Below are 21,747 nucleotides of genomic sequence, written 5' to 3'. Positions count from 1 at the left end.
TAAATGTAAACCGAAAAGTTAACATTAAAATCAAAGTAGCAAATAGACAAAAATAAAATTCTTGAACTGGCTAATTTATTTACTAACAAAAAATAAATATATCGAAACTAATTGATCTTCTAAAATATTAAACATCATGATTGTGATATTCAATTTAGACATTTTTACGAGTTTTAAACTTCATCTGAATACATAAATAATCCGTTACACGACGCAAAGAAAAGCTTTAAATTGATTTTGTTTTTTCTATGTAAAAGTAACAGTTTTAATCGTCGTGCGAAATCATTTTTATTGCTATATTTGCATAATAAAATACTAATAAACATTAGTGATGACCGACTAACATTTAATTACATATCGATAAAATATCGATATCTCTTTGTTCGGGATAGTTATTAGCTTGTTGATTATATTTTATTGCAAATTCTTAGACATACATTTTGTTATAACGATACAACAAGCTATAACGTATTTCGGTAACTTTGTGATAAAATCCAGTAGGCGCAGTGGCTGATAATTTTTGAACGAAGCTGGCAATTTAAAAGTAATCACTATCATAACCGGATTTGTTCGTCTTTTAAGGGGTCAGTAATTGTCGATATATACGACCACGTATTTACATATTGTCTTCACAAGCTGCGCTTTCACCTTGAGTGTTATACGGAAAGACGGTAAATTTACTTTGAAAAACTCACGCCGTATTCCAAGGAGACGTAATTTAATTTACTCTATTAATTTACTATCATAGACCACAAGTAAGCGAAGATATTTTGAATGGTGTTTGTTAAGTGAAGTTTCGTGTTAAATTATAATCGATAAGAGCTTTTTATCGACAAGTGTGACGACAACACTGGCGGTGGCGTACGTGGACTTATCAAGCGTGATTGAGGTGCAGGTAAATAAAACATGTACATGTCAGTATAATTATATGAGCAACTAGCTGCGCCCCGCGGTTTCACCCGCGTAAGTCCGTATCCCGTAGGAATGTTGGGCTGAATAGTAGCCTATATGCTATTCCAGTTGTCCAGCTGTACACGTACCTATATCATAAATGCGAAAGTTTGTCAGGATGCGTGTGTGTTTGTTGCTCTTTCACGCAAAAACTACTGAACCGATTGCAATGAAATTTGGTACGTAGACAGATCATAATTTTCAAGTACAGCTACATATCTTAGTCACCGACTGTTGTGTACAAAAAGCATCTACGTACAGTAAAGTTAACTGACAAATTAATATGACCAATTAAATCAAATGTCATTTGAATATTTTTTGCCCGCACCATTAGCACCTGGCCACGGTTAACGGTAGCACGATAAACGCTACCATACTTTGTGCATCTAGTTTTAGATCATATCAAAACAACCATTATATATGCTTCTTAATTATTGAGTACAAGAATTTTATAAATCTGAAAATTTTGTATGTTTGTATTTTGTAACGTTTTCACGCAAAAACTGGAACGAATTCAATAATTCTTTTTTTTTTTTTTTTGTGATAGAGCAGGCAAGCGAGCAGACGGGTCACCTGATGTTAAGTGCTCCACGTCGCCCAGTTACACCCACAATACCAGGGGTATGGTGTGTGCGTTGCCGGCCTTTAAGAAAGGAGTAAGCTCTTTTCTTGAAGGTCCCCATATCGTAAACGTTTGGAAACACTGCATGCGGAAGCTGATTCCAAATTTCCGTAGTACGAGGCAAAAAGTTTCTTTTAAAACGAACCGTTGAGGATCGCCAACTGTCCAGGTGATCCAATTCTTTCACCATTAGGAACCTGCAACTTCACTGAGTGACTTACGTAACACGAACAGCCAGTCTAATAATTTTATAAACCTGAAAAATTTGCTTATTCGTACGCGCTTATATCAGTAACTACTGGTTCGAATTGAATTATTATTATGATTTATTGCGGTCCGTAAAACTATAGGCTGTATCACATTGTAAAACAGGGGGGGACATGTAGTGTACTAAATGTGCTAATTTTAGTCCTCAAAGGCGAATAGAATTTAGTAAACTAAGTAATGACTATGGTAACATGGTAATTATTTAGTTATCTGTTCCATCAGTCAAATGAAGTTGTCTATTCCACTGATTCATGATTGGGAGGTAAATTGTTTGATAGACATTTATAAAAAAAAATCCGTTTAAAAAAAAGAACACTGACCACTAAATAAGGCTAAACTTTATAAAATCCTTAGAGTAGCAGAGCACACAGGTTGTATATTGTAGAAAAATCAATCGAAATTATTCAATTATATTTAATTTGAATCGTCATATTACACAGTTATAACATTTATCACCTTCTAATAAAGACTAAAATAAATTTTAAATACTGGTCGTAAACATTTCTCTTCCTGTATGATCCTTTTGACTTGACAAGTAAGATTATAAATAATATGTTTATTCACATACTTATTTAACTACATTACTAATAAATTTTCCCAAAAACTATTATATTTTTGCCCACCCTCCTAAAGAGGAGAATTTTAATTTTTTGTTTCTCTTTTTATTTTATATGGTAGTCTGGAAGAGATCGCTATCTCATGATAAGACCTACATTTGTGCACATTCTCTTATTTGTTTGTGTTTTGTCTATGCTATATAATAAAGTATTATCTATCTATCTTTCTATATTCGTACATTTAACAGGAATTTCATCGTCAGCCCTTCCACCAAAACCCACTCGGTAACAAAATGAAACATTAATCATACAATAATAAGCAATCACACTGACATCATTATTTTATTACAACCGACATCGCTAACGAATCTTCTTGGCCCGTTTCGTATGTTAATGAGATATACATATGGACCAATTTATACTGCATTGTTAGATGCTATTACGCATTCCGCTATTGATTGATCGACATAGGTGTAACAGTACATTTAAATATCGATATAGATAAATGTTTTTTTCGCCGCACTAATGGCTTTACAGGTGTGATTGAGTATTCTGAGTTCACTTAATTGTGGACTTTAATTATAATTGTATTAAATGTTCTATTGCGAAACGAAATAATGTACACAACACAGTGTGTATCCTATTCTATCCTTCTGATACTTATCCTACTGGTCCTACTAATATTATAAATGCGAAAGTTTGTAAAGATGTGTGTGTGTTTGTCGCTCTTTTACGCAAACACTACTGAACCGATTGCAATGAAATTTAGTAAGTAGACAGCTGGACATCTGGAATAACATATAGGCATCGTTTCATCCCGATATTCCTACGGGATACGGACTTACGCGGGTGAAACCGCGCGGCGCAACTAGTAATGATATATGATAGTCGTTATATTATTTTTGTATGACTTAAATGCTGGTCAAATAATAACAAGAGCAATTCAAATAGCATTATGATCACGAATTTCTCTAATGTCTTTGTTTAATATTTGTGTTTTATTTTCGAAAAATGTTATTTATAAACTAGCATGTGCCAAGCTACGTAATACATTGTCCAATATAATCTAATTATCTATTAATTTCTATGCATTGAGTAAATAATTAAAAGGGTTCATAAGATCATGAAGTTCTACGAATATTTTTTTTTTCATATGATCCAGTATTCTAGGCAACATATTCTTAACACCTAGCTATAAGTAAAGGATTTATTTTAAACATATTTAAACACAAAGCTTTACATATTAATTAATTCAATAGAGAATTGAACTAAATATTATAATGATAATCAGTCTAACTAAAATAATTATCGCATATAAAATGTAATCTGTATACAAAAATTTGAAAATGGAATGTTACAAACATCAATAATCGAAATATCGGAAAAAATAACCATCACCTGTACAATCCGGGCCGTATAAGCCCCGTAATTATTTTTTAATTGCACAAAAAATCGAGTGTCAATAACATAGACCAGTTTCGGTTTTCACCACATCCGGTCGCATATATTAATTCGAAATTAGAACACATGTAACGTAATTACATTGCATACTATATTATATATTATGTGTTTCGATTTTTGAATGAATGACCATGATTAAATGGCTTGGCCAACATTATTGATCTTGCATATGCTTACATTAATGTACTAGCTTGCCACCCGTGGCTTTGTCCGCGGAGTTAAAGGAATAGATAGACAGTGTCGAGGTTTTTCTCGCACAGATCCCATTCCTTATCCTATGTCCTTTCTCGGGTCTCGAAACTATCTCTGTACTAAATTTAATATAAATCGACCTAGTAATACCGTAGATAAGCGTTCAAGCAATATGTTAAACATATTGAGATTAAGAATAATTTGTATTTTAAGATGCGATTTGCTGCTAAGATAGATATATAACTCTTTATTTGCACTTATACAAAAACAAATACAAAAACAAAACAAACACAATAAAAATGACAGATGTATTTTATTTTAAAATCTGGCAATGCATTCCAAAGAGAGCAGAATGGGGAACTTATATACGTATAGTAACAAACAATCATTAAAATTAATAACCAAGGAACAGATCATAAAATAAACACCACACCAACTATAAAGATCATATTAAAAAAAGACAAATGACCGAATACAGTTAATTTTATTACAAGAGGCGTTAATAAAAATTACATTAACTTATAGTACTATAATGTGTGGATCGCGTGATACTTTAATGCTTTCTCATTGAATACTCAAATGTTATTCAACTTTAAGCTCTTGCTAGCTTTGGAGCCCTGACTTCACTGGTTAGTCTCCGACATCATAATAATTTGCCATGAAATAACGCACGTTTTTTTTTGTCTTTATCGTATGTTTACTCAACAAAAAGCTCCCAGTTAGTCGTTTTCTCATTTTATGTCACTCTCCTTAAAACTCGCACCTTTCAAAATTTTTACCACATACTTTTTCCTCTTAATAATAAATAAATATATAAGTATATAATAACTTAATAATAAATAAATAAAGTAATATTTTCCTGTTGCCTACTGCAGGGACACGAGCTTCATACATGGATTTCAGGGCATAGTCCAAAATGCAGGCTAAGTGCAGGTTGCAAGCTGTTTACACGTCGCCACTTTTGATTCTTGTAAATGCCAGTTTCCTCACGATGTTTTCCTTCGCCGATTTAAAGTAGTGGTAATGTAGTTAATGTGTGTGTTTGACAGCCTCCTTGGTACAGTGGTTAGCGCGTGAGCTTAGAACCGAGGGGTCCTGGGTTCGATTCCCGGTGGGGACGCAAAAAAAAAAAAAGTCTCGGTCTGGCAGGACACAAGGCTGATCACCTACTTATCCAAAAAGAAAATCGATCAGTGAAACAGATGTACATCATCTGCCCCATACCCCACTAGGGGACACGGGACTTCACTTTTTAATGTAGTTAATGTGCAGATAAATTAGAAAATCAATTTATTTCTTGCATCTTTGTCTGGCCCCCGACCTTTCGCTTAAAGTCCAAAATCGTAATTTTACCGTTAGGACACCCTACTGCTATGTAGTTAAAAGTTTAATAAGTATAAATATTATATTTAAATAAAATATACATTATGTCTTACTTTTTTTACACTTTACACTATACATACAATCAATTAGAATCTCATAATTCTTTTCTACGAATCGTCACCGCAGTCTCTGGGCGGGAGACTCTAAATTCTAAAGTAGAAACAGACGATAATACAGAAAAAGAATCACACCAATCGGTTGAAAACCCACGACTGTACTGAGTTCTCTTAATTTTGGACTTTATGGACTTTGGACTTGGATTGGATGTGGACTTTATTTTGTACACATGCCAATCTGTTGAAAACCCACGAGTGTACTGAGTTCTCTTAATTGTGGATTTTATAGACTTTGGACTTGGATTGGATATGCACTTTATTATGCGCACACGCCAATCTGTTGAAAACTCACGGATTTATCGAGCCAAGAAACATACAGTCGAATAACATTAAGAAGAATCTCCTTCATTTTTGGGACGGTTGAAAAGTAACCTACCATGCCTGTCAATCTTTAATCACCGTTAAAAGTACTAGCTGAACCAATTGTGGTACAAATTATACCATAATTACAGTCGGTACTCCAAATCCGATTGTAAACACCTAAATTGAACGAGTGAATAGCAATTATACACAACAGTTAATGAGTAATTACTCATCGATGTTAATTCGATAATTTGATCTGATTTTACTAATTACTTTATTGTATTGTTATAATTGAACTGTAATATATTTTGGCAGACTACGATTTTTTTAGTGTTACTACCCAACTAATATATATATACCCGATGTCCAATCAAGCAGATATAACACTCCCAAAGGGTATCAAATTAAATCTAAGTCACCACTATAACCTCGTCGTTATATTATAAATCTTTTACACCCTTATAACCTATATAATATAACCTATACAACTCTTTGGTCTTCTAGGAGTCAGCGACTGCACTCAGGAGCAAAGCGAACTTTTTCTTTATCGTTTAAACTATATATTGTGAATATATAGTGTACTTAGTTATCCATACTCACAAAACTACTATGAAAATAGTAGCGACAGGAGTAGAACATAATGGAAACACTTGCATTGTACAACCTTTTCCACTATATAAGTTAGTTGCATCACCAGGCAATTATATAGACTACTATTGTCCTCAGGAGCGCCTCGGCGGCGGCGGGCTGGGGCTAGCTGGCGGCGGGTTCCGCGGCGGAGGCCAGCCCTCCCTCGCCGACTTCCAGCCGCCGTACTTCCCGCCTCCCTTCGCGCCTTCTGCACACCCTGCAAGTCCACATCAGCAACAGGTAAGTTGGGACTGCAGATGGTGTCTACTGGGAAAGTGGTATAGTTTTGGGTCGTGCTCTTAAGAATCAATTTGTAGGAAGTATGTCGCATATAGATATAACAATGATAAGTAATATTGGCGTTCGTAATGTTAACTTCTAAAATGATACATTATTATCTACTTATTTGTCGAACATTTTGAAAAAAGAACCAGTCATAGTTTTATGTTTTTAAACTATTGGTTCCCCTGCAGGGACACAGGCCACGTATCCAGGGGTTCAGACCATATTTCACCACGCTGGCCAAGTGCAGGTTGCCGGTTTCCATACTATGCTCAATTTCCTTCATCGTCTCGAGCACTGGTGATATAAATAACGTACAGATAAATTGAAAAAACCATTTATTTCTTAAACACTCGCTTGGCCTCGAAACCCCGACTATTGAAGGCTGACCAACCACTGAGCCACTACACATCCTAATCATAATAAATCTACACAATACACGAATCTTCAATACTCCTCAATAACCACTACCGTTCTTCCACAGAGCCATGGCATGGAATATGGCAACAGCGGCGAGTACGGGCAGCACTACGCGCCGCAGCAGCTACTGCCGCGGCACCACGGCCACCACGAGCCCCACTCCCACCTGCGGCACCGCGACCACCATGAAATCCACTCGCACCATGTAACTAATGCTCTATTCATATATTTACTAGCTTTCCCGCTTTTTTTAGTGGGAGGAAAAATAGACAGACCCGGAGCTTTTCCGACATAGCTGCAAAGCATTAAAACATGCACGTGACATCCCTACATAATGTCCCGAGCAGCTATCAAAATGGCGTATGTAGCTCGGGCTCGTCCCTCCAGCAACTCTAACTAACACTTATAACCTGTATTAGCGTCTTCACTGAACGACTGTATGAATTTAATATTGTTAAACTTGTTAAAATGCAAAAAATCACACCATTTTCATACATTGTCAAAACTAGACAGTCTTTTGCAACTCGTTCGCATCAAATATCCTACAAACTGTATTCACATAATACCTATACACATTCTATAAGTTCGTACACGAAGATTTCAAATATTTAATAACATAATTCTGTCGAGGGTATCCAACTATTTGTGGATCTTAGACGGCACGCAGGGGCGCATTCTTGCATGTTGTTTTACATTGATTCAACGTTCTTAGTATTACGTGCGAATTGCGATTATAATTATGCTTGTAACATTCAATTGTTTTTCGAGCGTTCAAACAAACATGCTCTTCAACTCTTTCTTATTTTTATAGTCTATTCTATATTTTAACGTTTTAAAAGATGGTACATTAATTTTATTACGCATTTTTTATTTTATTTATATTGTAGTAAAAATAGGCAGTCGCTCAGATACGCCAAAATATAAATTTAATGAAATGAATTTAGTAATTTCGGGTGTTTGTATTATACATTTAGAAATTAAATGAAATTAATTTATTTGTTAGAATTGTGGTTATAAAGATTTTATAAAAAATTCAAGTCCGCACAACTAGCCAATCAATAGCCAACAAATATTTATAAATATGGATTTTAATTTGATTGCAATTTTAACAATGTTTAGTATAATCCTTACATCTAAATCCTAATAACAAGGAATCCTTTTATATATTTTGTCATAGTCAATTCACTGTAATAAAAAGATAGTATTAGCATTGTATTTTATACAATGTTTACTGTGTTCCTAAATTAATACATACAGAATGTGGTTTTATTCCTCTATAAACTCACAAAAATGTACAGTAAGAAGATCGTTCCAAATTATGAAATAACATTACAAAATATTGAATGTTATATAATATCTAAAGTGCCCCAACTCAGATAGATTAACGTCTAATGTCCAGGAAGCCAAGTCTCACATTGTGACTCGCAACCACGGAGCGAAGCTTTGTTGTGGAAAAACGATTTATTATATCGGAAAATATGATACGGTATTGAGAGGATTTGAGAGTATTTTACCGTTAAGTAGAAAAGGGGTGGTTTTAAAAGAAATGATTCGAAACATCTACGCTTTATATGATTTAATAGCGAATTGGTTAGGTGAAGGCAAATTTCTGCTAAATAATTTGTTTAAATGTGTTAAGAAAATAAAAACATTTATTAATATACACATGTTAACGCTGAATAATAAACATATACACACACACACACACACACACACACAATATAATTAAACCAGATTATACATAAATATCTGTTCGTAAATTTAGCTTCTTTTTATAATTTTCATTTCATTTCTTCTTTCAAATACTTTTTAATTTATTATTATTGAGATTATGAACTATTTAATTGTGTTTACACTATTATTAAACTATTTAATTATTAAGATCATAGGTAAAACATGAATTAAACAATTATTATCTTGTACAGTTATCCCATGGAGGGTTCAGCTATGGTGGGGGGGAGAGGCGGTCAGACTACGGAGTGCGGGAGCAACACGAGCTGGCTCTCCACCATGCACTGCATTCCACTGATGAAACACAGGTATGTTTAAAATGTAACTTTTGTGTTATGAAGATAGCTTGAAAAATAAAGAATCTAGAAATATAAATTTTATGTATGAAAAACATGCATTTGTAAGTATATGCTATAAACAAGAAGAAATTTAAATAAATTGAATTAACGAAAAAATGTATTGCATTCGTATAGTCAACTGTTCATTAAATATATAGTCAAAACTAAAGATCCGCACCGACTTCGCCCATAGCACATATATAGCTTAACACACTCAGTGATTTTCTTTTGAAATTTGAAATCGATCCAGTACTTTTTGTTTGATAACATTATAAACATACAAAGAAAAACACAAAAGTTAAATCTCTACAATATAAGTTTAGATTGACTCCATGCAATAAAGTAATGCAGCATTATACATGCATGCAACATTATCGTAAACCATTGATTATTTCCAAACCATGACCTAACGAGAGCAGAATTTGAACATCAACAGGCGAAATATGATAAAAACCTGTACACAAGCGTGTACATTTTAGCAAAACATAATCACCCATTTAAGAACATCCTGTATAATGCTGTCATGTCCGACTTAACCTAATCAATTTGTATAATAACACGTGATTACACTGTAATGTAGTCACAAACCCATAAATTATTCCATATAAATGACAACCTTGTGTGATTACACCTCAGCAGGTGTACAAATGTACGACATAATATTAAAAGGATCGTATTACATCAATGTTTATGGTAATTAGGACAAAACTTGATGAAAGATGTCTTCCATAATGAAAGTAATTCTCACAAACATAGACGTACATGTCTATGGTGATTCTATTGACCTGTTTGCTTATTGTGTCTGCCCTTAAAAGATTTGGAAATAATATTGATGAAATTAAATTTTTTATTGCTTATAAAACAACAGAACATAACATTGTAAGTAAGCAAAAGGCGGCCCTACCGCTAGGTAGCTATCTCTACCAGGCAACCCTTGAAGTATCCGGTAAAAATAGTATATAAAATAGACGGTGATAAAAAATATGGCAATTAAGAAAACTGAGGATAGCAAAGTATTGAAATATATACATATTATATACATACATACATAATTTTAACAACAACATGGATGTAGAGATGGACAAAACTTTGGGTTTAGATCTAGATTATAGACCACTTTCATAACATAAATAGAATGAATTTTATTATTCAGTAAGTACTTATACGATGGGAAAAAGCACGACTCAGCGTGTTGATGTTTTATACCTGAATACAATGCAATTTGGATTATAAGACCTGTATGTTACCTGCTTGTTTAGGTAATGTTAATGTTAAAGGTATATTTTCCTCTTATCATTAATTTTGTAAATGAATGAAGTTATAATTAGCTAGTTTTAATACTTAAAAATCGCCTTGCGTTTATTTATATTTGTCTATACTAATATAATAAATCTGAAGAGTTTGTTTGTTTGTTTGAACGCACTAATCTAAAACTACTGGTCCAATTTGAAAAATTCTTTTAGTTTTAGATAGCCCATTTATTGAGGAAGGCTATAGCCTATATATGTACCACGGGCGAAACCGGGGCGGACCGCTAGTTAGTACTACACAGTAGTTCATAATAAGATCTAATAAAAAACAAAGTTCTCGAAATGCATTCGATTTCGACTTCTTATAAAACAGTTGGAAAATATGCAAAAAATACCCTTCAATAGACTATACAAATACATTTGCTAAAGAATTTAATAAGCTAAGTAAATTAAATCTCCCTTATCGTTACGGGAATGTTCAAAGAATTCCATCATATTTTTTTGCTATGATTATCTTCTACGATATTATATTAACTTACATATATTCTATTAAAGAGTATCAATATATTTATTTTTTGTTGTATAGTTGAAATGCTTTATATATGAGAAATTTTGAAAGAAAAAGATAGAAATCTTACTAATATATTGTTAGGATATTAGTATATTATTATTTCATATAATTTAAATATGTATATATGTATATGTATATATATATGTATATATATATATATGTATATATATATATATATATATATATATATATATATATATATATATATATATATATATATATATATATATATATATATATATATATATATATATATATATATATATATATATATATATATATATATAATTAATAATTTTACCGTACTGCTTTTTATAAAATTTGACATTAAGAATATGCATAAAATGATTTTTTTTCCACAGAATGCGGGCATGGACGACACCAGTGGGTTTATGACAGATCTACCATTATTAAAAAGTAAGCATAAGCGTAAAAGTAATTAAGAAAATTTCATTTCATTTTTAATCATTGATAGACAAAAAATCTCTGCGTTCAAACAACATACTAATAATACATACACTTTACCATATTCAGTTACTTAATTTTTGCTTGACACACAGATTAATATCTCAGATTTGCAGATTTTGCACATAAAATTTTCCTCCGAATATTTCCTATCCAACAATAATGGATGTAATTTAAATACCGCTATATAACACGCGTTATTAACTTATCAAATACTTTACTTAAGATGGTTTCGATGATAAAACAGTAATTAGGCAGTACAACGACTATCGGATACGTGTGTCGATTTTTTTTAGATCGGACAAGCGACTAATCGATAAAATTGGATCGATCGTTCGAATGCGGATACGGAAATGAGATGGAACTTTATTTTTTTTCTTGTCTATGAATCGAATAATGAGTCTCATTTCTTTTGCCAAAAATTGTACGGATTTTTTTTGGTTCTTAAGTATTTTTTCAAATTAATGTATTGTAAATTGGTCTTACACTAATTAAAAATAAATTGGAATTGGTACTAAGTATGTATATATGTATATGTTTTTAAAGATGTTTTACACCAAATGTAAGAAATTTTCAAACACTATATTTTTGAACAATGAATGGAAATTATAATCACATAAAAAATGTACCTAATGATAGAACATAATTAAAATCATTATTACGGTACAAAGGTACCGTAATAATGATTTTATTGTTGGATAGGTACAAAGGTAACGAAACGCAAAAAAAGTTCTTGCGAATTTTTTCAAATTTAGAAGCTCGTTACAAAAGAGAAACGACAACAAATCAATTTGCTGCCGAATAAGAATGTTGCATTCAACACCGTCCATCGACTAAATAATTGGCCGCTAATGATTTTTGTGCTACAAAAAAAGCTAATTCTTTTTTTAAAAATGACGCGTTAAACAGCCAGCGTGGTGCTGAGGTAATGATATAGTAATGTTTATTGTATTAGGGTTGCCATACGCATTATTACAATGAGAATAGCAATCACGCTGAGAGCATGTTTGGGGCGTGGCTGAATTGTTAGAGGGCCATTGTTAGTTTTACACCAGGGATTCGATAATCACCCGGATTTTTTTACTTCAATGAGCATTGAGCAATTTTGTGCTACTTATTGCTAAGGTTATTAAGTATACATATTGTCATTGAAAATCATTTAAGTGAGGTGCAAAGACCCCTACAGTGTAAAGTATTATGTACAAATTTATATGATTTTTATATTAAAATAAAAATTTAAATTTTTATAAGTCAGGTATGTAAGTATCTATAAATAAACTTATCTTCTTATCTATACTTTATCCAGATGTAGAAAACAGTTAATACTGTTTTTTTTTGTAGGTAATGCTACAAGTGTTTACCAGCATAAGATCATTCGCATGTTAATATCGAAATTATAGCTTTTCAACGGTACTGTCCCCGCGTAATCTACACATATCACAACAAGCATTTGACAATTATCACAATAAGTAGGTAAAATAAAAAAAAAATCTATGGCAAACAAACCACACCTACTACTTTTAACTATACGAATACTGTTTTACCGACCATATTGGCATAAAGTAAGGCAAGTAGCTCCACCTTTAGGTCGACACATTTAGTTTAATACAGTTTTATAAACTGTTGTAATTGTTTTACAGTTTTCAAGTCTGCACTTTATTATATCAGTGTTAGTATTTTCCTTTGTTTGATTTTACGCGAGTATTATACATTTCGAAATTAAAAACTTTTTAACGGATTTTAAGCGCGATTTATTCATTCTATATGATACTGACAGTCTCCCCGTGACCACGCTCGCTGTAGTGTTCGAAACGTCGGGTTTATATAAATGAATAAATCGCGTTTAAAATCCTTTAAAAAGTTTTTAATTTCCAAATATACCAGTGTTATTTATATTTGGTGAACCTAAAAAAATATTATATTCTTATTCTATTCTAACATTACCCCATCCCCACCCAGCTATGAAAGGCAGGGACGGCCTCAGCGCGGGTTCGTGCGCACCCAACGACGTGTTCTGCTCAGTTCCCGGGAGGCTCTCCCTCCTCTCCTCAACCAGCAAGTACAAGGTGACAGTCGCTGAGGTGCAGCGGCGACTGTCCCCGCCGGAGTGCTTGAATGCGTCGCTATTGGGAGGCGTATTGAGAAGGTAATGTATGAGAAAATATTTTGAAACAAAATGGTTTAGAGTAATTAAATTTCATAGTGATTGATGCAATAAAGGCTAGTAAAGAGGTTTCAGGTGGAGGCTGTGCAGCCGCTCATCTGCCTCATCAGCCTCGGATATTAAGAAAGAAAATAAACTATCAGTCTGAGAGTCTCTTAGCAGGCTTCTAACTTCAACTAAAATAATGTCAAAATTCATAATGCCAACATGTTTGTGAAGTAAATAATTTAATAGATTTATTTGCTAAATTCAAAATAGCAATGCACTTCAATGAACTAAATAAAAGAGCTTTCTATAACCAATTTTATCAAATCAAATATTCCACGAAGAAAGCATGCTTGAAATCATCAACTACACCACAAATACCTGTGTAGCATGTACAGTTAGATCCACAGACTACACAATAACATTCTACCCCACACCGCAACTACCGGGTTATTTACAGCACGTAATTTTTTGCGCATGCAACACTGTACTACGGTTTGCGGCTAGTGATCGTTTAATTTTCGAACGACCGCCAGTTAGCGGTCAGATATTTTTTGCCTGTGGTCTTATACATAGGCACATCAAATAGTCTACAGTTCTTTATTACGAACACGAGCCAGCAAAAGTAATTTTCTCTAACGTCTTAGTTTATTAATAAATGTCTAACAGATATGGCGATTAAAACGATAATTGAAAGTCTTGATACTTCGGGACGTCCATAATAAAGAATTCATCATAGTCTACACTTGAAAGAGCCTCAATTTATTCCAAAAGATATCGTATAAAAGAGGCATTAAGATAGATGTAACATGAACGCGCCATACAAAACAATAATAAAACGGGTACAATGCAAGAACGAACGGTATCTTTTTCATCATAATTATCGAAATCAAATATCCGTATATTGATTGATAATCTCTTTAATCGGACATCTGTGTACTCGTTGCTTTATATCGATATTTGATGCCTATTAGCCCGTCGATATGTCGATTCATTCGATTTAGTTTTCCATTGATTCTATATTCGAAATTCGAATCGTTGCTTGTCTTGTTAGATCTCCGCATCAATCTCTTTTGTCGATGGTGGAATTTCTACGTCAATAAGCACGTATGAAAAAATGGTTTTCTGAATATATGCATCTAGTGAACGGTTTATTAATTAATATGAACAATTAATTTAAAATGTATTTTAATTTCTTTTTTAAACAATATCATAATGTTAAATACAAACCACCTTTTCAATAGGCATCAGTACCTTTATATATATTCCAATCAAGCATAAGTACATAAATATTAAAATTAAAATAATACAATTAATAATTAAGTTAAGAACGTTGATCTTATAAAATTGAGGCTATTGCTATGACTGTTAAGATCCCTTTAAAAATTATAATGACGATGTTATAAACTGGAGTAGCCGACTTCTTTTAAAATTAAATTATAATGCGCACCTCAACATTTTCTTTACATTTAAATTCAATACATTCACAACAAAGAATTTTGATTTGCGTTGCCCGACACAGTTTCATATATATTATAATATTATCTCTTAAACATAAATTATGACCAAATTAGTTCGATTCCATTTGACTACAAAAAACTCAAATTCTCTGCAAATTCGACCAATCGTATATGTACAAAGTAAGTTCATACATTCATTACGTGTGCCTTTTCAGGAATAATTGGATATCTTAAATATAACACAGGGTTGCCACCAGCGTACTTATCTATACTAATATTATAAAGATTTTGTTTGTTTGAACGCACTAATCTCAGGAACTACTTTTCCGATTTAATAATTCTCTCAGCCCATTTATTGAGGAAGCCTATAGGCTATAAAAATACCACGGTCGAAGCCGGGGCGGACCGCTAGTAATAATATATAATAGCATATATGAAAGTTCATTCAACTGAATACGTGGAAAGAAAATATCAAGTCTTTACATAATTAAAATGAGCTATATAAACTCATTTGATTCAGTTCATTCCAATTCTAATGCTCATAATAAACGTAGAGGTCACGATACATTTTTGTTATTCTTAATTTTAAGCAAAATACGCAACAATTTTGAAATAACAAGAAATGTAATTGCGATGACAAATTAATGTCAATGATTATTTAAATTTAAGTATTGGCAACCCTTGCATGACCAGACAGTTTGGCGGTATATTAGCGATCGACCGATAAAAAACAGCACGCGCTGAACGCGAACAAATTTTATAATTACGTACTAAAGTGTAAATGTATCCAATTGGATCTCGATGTAATTACGAATGGCGCGAAAATTAAACGTGTTCAAATTAATGGCACTAATGATTAGGTTAGTGTTGCCAGCATATACATTATAGGGGGTTAATGTCATACTTTTTTGGATCAAAGTATATCGAAATAAAAATATTTAAATGTAAACTCTATAAAGTAGTAATTATCTATAACTAAACCATTAGAATTTGTGAGTAATTTAAAAGATACAAAATTATTTAATTAACTGTAAATATATAATTATGTAGTAACAATCTATTATTAAAAGACATTTTTGCTCACAGGTAATTTATGCACTGGCAACATTAACGCGTTGATTGAATAACTCATTATTTAAAAAGTGTACAAAGAAATATAACGGTTATAATCATAGCTTGTTTTAATCAAAATCTTAAGCGTTTTGAAATAATAGCATATACACAGTATTCATTACCTAGTAGGTAGCAATTATTATACTGGGTCGATAGTTAACAATTACGTCGTTAGACTCAATTTTTATTTCAATTAATATCGGATTACGTATCGGTCTGTCGATTTTGAAGTATTCAAATATAATTTGCATATAAATAAGGTAGGAGAAAATATATGATCGGATCAAATTATATGCAGTATATTCTGTAGGTTAAATTTTTGTTTTATTAAGCAACTATTCGTTTTACAATTTTGATTCGTGGTACGAAATAAAATTTTGAACATTTCAATTTAGGAGAAAATTATTCATATATTGAAGGTGTGTAGAATACTTTATAAATATCAATCTATGTCTATCCAACATCGAAAAGACTGCAAGTGTACATAAGTTAGTAAAAGTTTTGTTTAAGCTATTTGTCTGTTTATTATATTTCACAATCAATCATAGCAAAATCAAAGATTTAAATCTTAATATTTAATCAAAATATAAGCACATTTTTCAAGATACCTCGATAAAAGGAAACGAACATCAATTTTATTAATGAGCCCAACTTTTTTTCATAAATTCAGTAGCGTGTTCTTGCGTACTGGTAACATTACATAAATTTAAAAATAGTACCTCGTTAATTTAATTTATACTTTATTGCGTGAAGTTAGAATATTTATTTAAAGGGCAACGTTTAAAACGCTTTCTACACGTCAATCATTTTGGTGGTAATAGATAGGTTATCTGTGGTTAAATCTCGTGGGCGGTAGCTGCTCGATACGTCAATAATTTTGGTACGCTCTGTCATAAAAAATATCAATCTATATAATAAAAATATTGATTTGAACTATTGACGTAATAAACTTATGATGGATGGTTCTTGAATAGAAAAAAAGCCTCTGATTGGAGCGTTATTAGTACAGAAAAAAATATTTCTGTAGTCACAATAAAACATATATAATTGTAAAAACCAGTATAGTAGTTAAAAATGTCGGAAGTTTTTAAAGTTCATTAATCATATAAAATAATAATCAGCTAATATCAGGAGGATAATTATTTTTTACGTTAAGACTGGGGTCACACATCATCACATATCTTAAAAATTAAGATTAACTCGGTAGTCTCCTGATTGCCGGGATTATGTTTCTATAGAACATTTAAAGTGTAAATCGTAGCTAATACTATGGCACAAAATAAATTGAAATAATATTATGGGTAATGTAATCATTAATCTAATTCAAACGAATTATTTATTTCAGGGCGAAAAGCAAAAATGGTGGTCGTTTATTAAGGGAGAAATTAGAAAAAATTGGTTTGAACCTGCCAGCGGGGAGGCGGAAAGCCGCAAATGTCACCTTACTCACTTCACTAGTAGAAGGTAAATTTTATTTTTCTTTCGAGTAAGTGTATTTTGTATTGTTTAGTATAATTGGTTTGAATGGACAGGATTGACACAAGTAGTCGTATTTTCGCACAAACAATATGAAGACGATTGAATCAAAAGTAAACAGAATAGTTAATTGATTTTTTGATATTGTTTTTTTTTTCTTTGTTAAACATTCGAGTTCCTAAATATTAATAATATACTATTGATTAATCATATTATATACTCAAGCTATTCTCTCTACGTTACTTCAACGGTGCGCTGATAATTATTTTATCGAACTATCTTAACCCGTTATGTCTATTTACTGTAGTAAATGTTAAAACTGTGTTAAGACGATTCCAAAATGCTTTTTGAAGTGAAACTTCTTTAGAATCGTTGTGATTTCAAACCTGATGCAACGGAAAAAACGATAGGTAAGAGACACAAATACAAAAATGTGTAGAATGAAGCCGGCAAAGAATGAGGCAGAAATATACATACTACATATTTTATATATATTACATCTCGTTCTTTTGTCGATTTACTGAAGCTTCACTTCTATCGTGTGTGAATCGCACACACACCTTTTTTTTAAGAAGTCCAATTGAATAAACAAATGTCTGAGTTTTTCGGTGTGGTTTGTTAATTGAAGTCAACGGTTATTATCCACTCAGCCGAAGCGGTGCACCTGGCGCGCGACTTCGGCTACGTGTGCGAGACGGAGTTCCCGGCGCGCGCGCTGGCGGAGTACCTCGCGCGGCAGTACGCCGAGCACGACGCGCGCCGCCGCCGCGACCTGCTGCAGGCCACCAAGCAGGTATGTATGGCTCAGACAAATGGGTACAAAATGGCGTCGCTCATCTGTCAAAATATTTTTTGACACTTAGAATGAGTAGTGACGGTAGGCCACCAATCGGGCATGTATACTCACTCGGTTAAAGTAAGGGATAATAAATGGCGTCGCGTAACTCTCAAAATATTTTGACATTTAGTGTTAGTAGAGACGGTAGGCAACACAAATAAAATGGCGTCGCCCATGTGCTAAAATATTCTTTGACATTAACTGTGAGCAGGGATGGTCGCATTCAGTAAGAGAGATAAATAAGAGAGCCGCCATATTTAATCCTTTTGAAGATCTGATGGGTCGCACGATGACCACACCGCACATGTACTTTTACATGAATTAAATTGTTAAACAGATATATTTTTCATTAAAAAAATCATTTTAATATTAATATTATACAATATTACGCCACACAGTCCACAATCGATCGGTAAAAGGCCATAGACAAAACAAAAAAAAAAAGGATTACCGATAAACTCATAATTTCCTTTCACCAAAAGCGTGTTCTACATCCGTATTATTCCGTCACCAGGTGGTGAAGGAGGTGATGGATCTGCTGAACCAGGACAGGTCGCCGCTGTGCAACACGCGGCCGCCGCACCTGCTGGAGCCGGCGATACAGCGCCACCTGACGCACTTCTCTCTCATATCGCACGGCTTCGGCGGCCCCGCCATTGTCGCGGCGCTTACTGCGATACAGGTGAATTCATTGATTTTAAGAAGAATATATAAATAATTTTTAATCAAGTCAATTGATCATGATGTATGAAATCAAATCGAAGTTTGCTTTGTCGTAAATTGAATGTAAAAATGACAGTTTCAATTACTGGTATACATGAAAATTTTCACTATTAAGTGTCAAATAACCTATCAGAGCCACTGCTAGCAAGTGGTGAAACCAGGCCTTGATTTCCTTTATCGAATTACAATAGTTATATGATTTTCATCTTCATAATGATTTGTAAAAAATGTAAATGTATAATGTTTATTCATTAATTTTAATTTCCTTGTTACAGAACTTTTTAAACGAATCCCTGAAGCATTTAGACAAATTGTACCCACAAAGCGGTATGGTGTCGTCATCGTTAGACAAGACAAAAATGGACCCCGACATCAAGAAGTAGCAGTTAATTCCATCAACATGAAAAGTTTATTTGACTGGCAACATTTAATTTGTCAAACTAAATATATATTATGTCATGTGAACAACAATGGACTTGGATACTTCCTTCGACTAGTCTTTGTAGTCTATGGAACAATAGAACGAAAAATTGTCACTGCCGATGAAACTGTTTTTTTACGTATGAATTTGATTGTTTTTTGATCCGTATCAATACTACAATGTTTACTTTTACAAACCAAAAATCATACAGTTTAAAAATGTTCATATTGCTCAGCTCTAAAAACTAAACACTTAACCTTTTTTATTTATTGAACATAATTCCTTGTGGAAATTTAGTTATTTTTTAGTTATAGCCCGATTTACTTGCATTTATAACATTTAAAACTTGCGTCTATAACAAAACCGCATAAAAATAAAGTGCAATTATATAAATACTCAAGATTGTGAGAATTATGTAAATATAGATAAAATAAATTAGTTATAAATTTAAGCGTTTATTGTATTGCCCATTTTGTATTCTCTTCAAAGAAATAGTATTTTTAATAAAAAAGAGCCATCGCAATAAGACACACATATCAATGTAAATAATTGATTTAAGATGAAAAATGAATTCAGTGTAAGAGTTTTTTCAGTCAGTTTTAATTTTAACTTTAACCTCCTTAGTTCATAATTTGTAATTAGACATAGTTTTGCTAGATTCTTTGTGAACGTGTGCCAATTAGTTTTTAATGCGAGTCTTAATAGATTTTCAATTGATAAGTGTTTATTATGTATTTATTGTAATAATTAAAGACATTCACAATTTTAACTTAAAGAGTATTAAGGTAAAATTTACTTTCGCACCCCATTTAATTAATTCAAAGTATTTCCTTTGAAATATGTAATTATGATTGCACTTCCTACCTCAATATATTACGTAGACTCTTGGTCGAACAAATAATTTCGTTTTTAATAGTGGGTTGACGCATAAAGCCAAAACAAGTTATTTAACCAAATCTGGGTTGACTCAATAAATTAAACAATTAAATTTATATGGAAGGCGAACAATTATTTATACATGAAAATATTTTTTGTTATTTTTTTGAACAGTTTGTAAAAAGTGTCAGTCCGTACGACCACAAATAATAATTAATAAGTTCATCTTTGTGTAAGTCACTATTAAAAATAAAAAATATGACATGGAATTATGTGAAAATTTAACTTATATTATGTATGCCTCAAATCTAACAATCGTTATAAATATAACAGTATTGTTACAGAAATCGTGTGCCAAGAATTTAATGAAAATTTAATGTTAATTTAACGTTTATTTTTGTATTCATAACTTTTAAGTTATTGTAAAACTGTTTTGTGTAAATATGTATGTTATGAAAAAACAGATTTAATAAAAGAAAAGTATGAAATGGTCGTTTGATTTTGGGGACAATTTTACAACGAACTATATAAGTTACTTTCAGTAGAAGTTGATTTCAATAATAGAGTTTTGTGACATACAAAAGCTTTTGTGATGTCACCAAATTTCAATTTCCTGATTAACATCTATCTACTTTATCGTCCAGGATAATGGATTTTGCATACTTACTAAAATATATTTTCATACATGTATATGAATCAAATAAATTATATCACAATCCAGATATTTCAAATGGCAAATATAATAAACTTGGTACTCTGAGGAGCATGTTATTTGAAAATAGTCAATATTATATTTAATCTTTCATCGACATATGACCATGTTTGATATCAGAGATATGGAAATCAGAGATTTCGATTCAAATATATCAAAAACTATATAAATGAATGAAGTTCTGGGTCGGAATTTTTTATTCTTCATTAACAAGTGAAGTGGTTTTTGTGTATATAATAAAGTTATATGATAATATCAAACGCCCTTCGCCTGTGTTGTAGACCGATTAAAGCTAGTTGGATAAGACATTGGTTGGTATACATATGTAGGGAAAATATTTGCAAACGACACATGTACATGGCAGTTTTAAACAATTCTGTCAAATGTCAGTGACATCTGAATTATGAAAAAATGACATTTACATTTATTCCAAATTTGAA

The 21,747-nt window shown here is 32.2% G+C and overlaps 1 protein-coding gene across 1 annotated transcript in view; it reads left to right on the top strand.

Annotated features, from left to right (window-relative positions):
• Positions 1 to 20,025, top strand: part of LOC119837044 (transcription factor AP-2-epsilon) — a 54,711-nt gene extending 34,686 nt beyond the window's left edge. The window contains exons 2-10 of the mRNA XM_038362532.1: positions 6,579 to 6,722; positions 7,249 to 7,389; positions 9,110 to 9,223; positions 11,437 to 11,491; positions 13,499 to 13,685; positions 17,607 to 17,725; positions 18,388 to 18,530; positions 19,090 to 19,257; positions 19,574 to 20,025. Coding sequence (XP_038218460.1) covers positions 6,579 to 6,722; positions 7,249 to 7,389; positions 9,110 to 9,223; positions 11,437 to 11,491; positions 13,499 to 13,685; positions 17,607 to 17,725; positions 18,388 to 18,530; positions 19,090 to 19,257; positions 19,574 to 19,681 — 1,179 coding nt within the window. The 3' untranslated portion in view covers positions 19,682 to 20,025. The remainder of the gene's footprint in view (positions 1 to 6,578; positions 6,723 to 7,248; positions 7,390 to 9,109; positions 9,224 to 11,436; positions 11,492 to 13,498; positions 13,686 to 17,606; positions 17,726 to 18,387; positions 18,531 to 19,089; positions 19,258 to 19,573) is intronic.
• Positions 20,026 to 21,747: the final 1,722 nt, after the last annotated feature.

The sequence above is a fragment of the Zerene cesonia genome, chromosome 26, assembly GCF_012273895.1.
Source record: "Zerene cesonia ecotype Mississippi chromosome 26, Zerene_cesonia_1.1, whole genome shotgun sequence".
NCBI lineage: Eukaryota > Metazoa > Arthropoda > Insecta > Lepidoptera > Pieridae > Zerene > Zerene cesonia.
The sequence above is the reverse complement of the archived record's forward strand: the minus strand, read 5'-3'. Positions and strand labels throughout refer to the sequence as shown.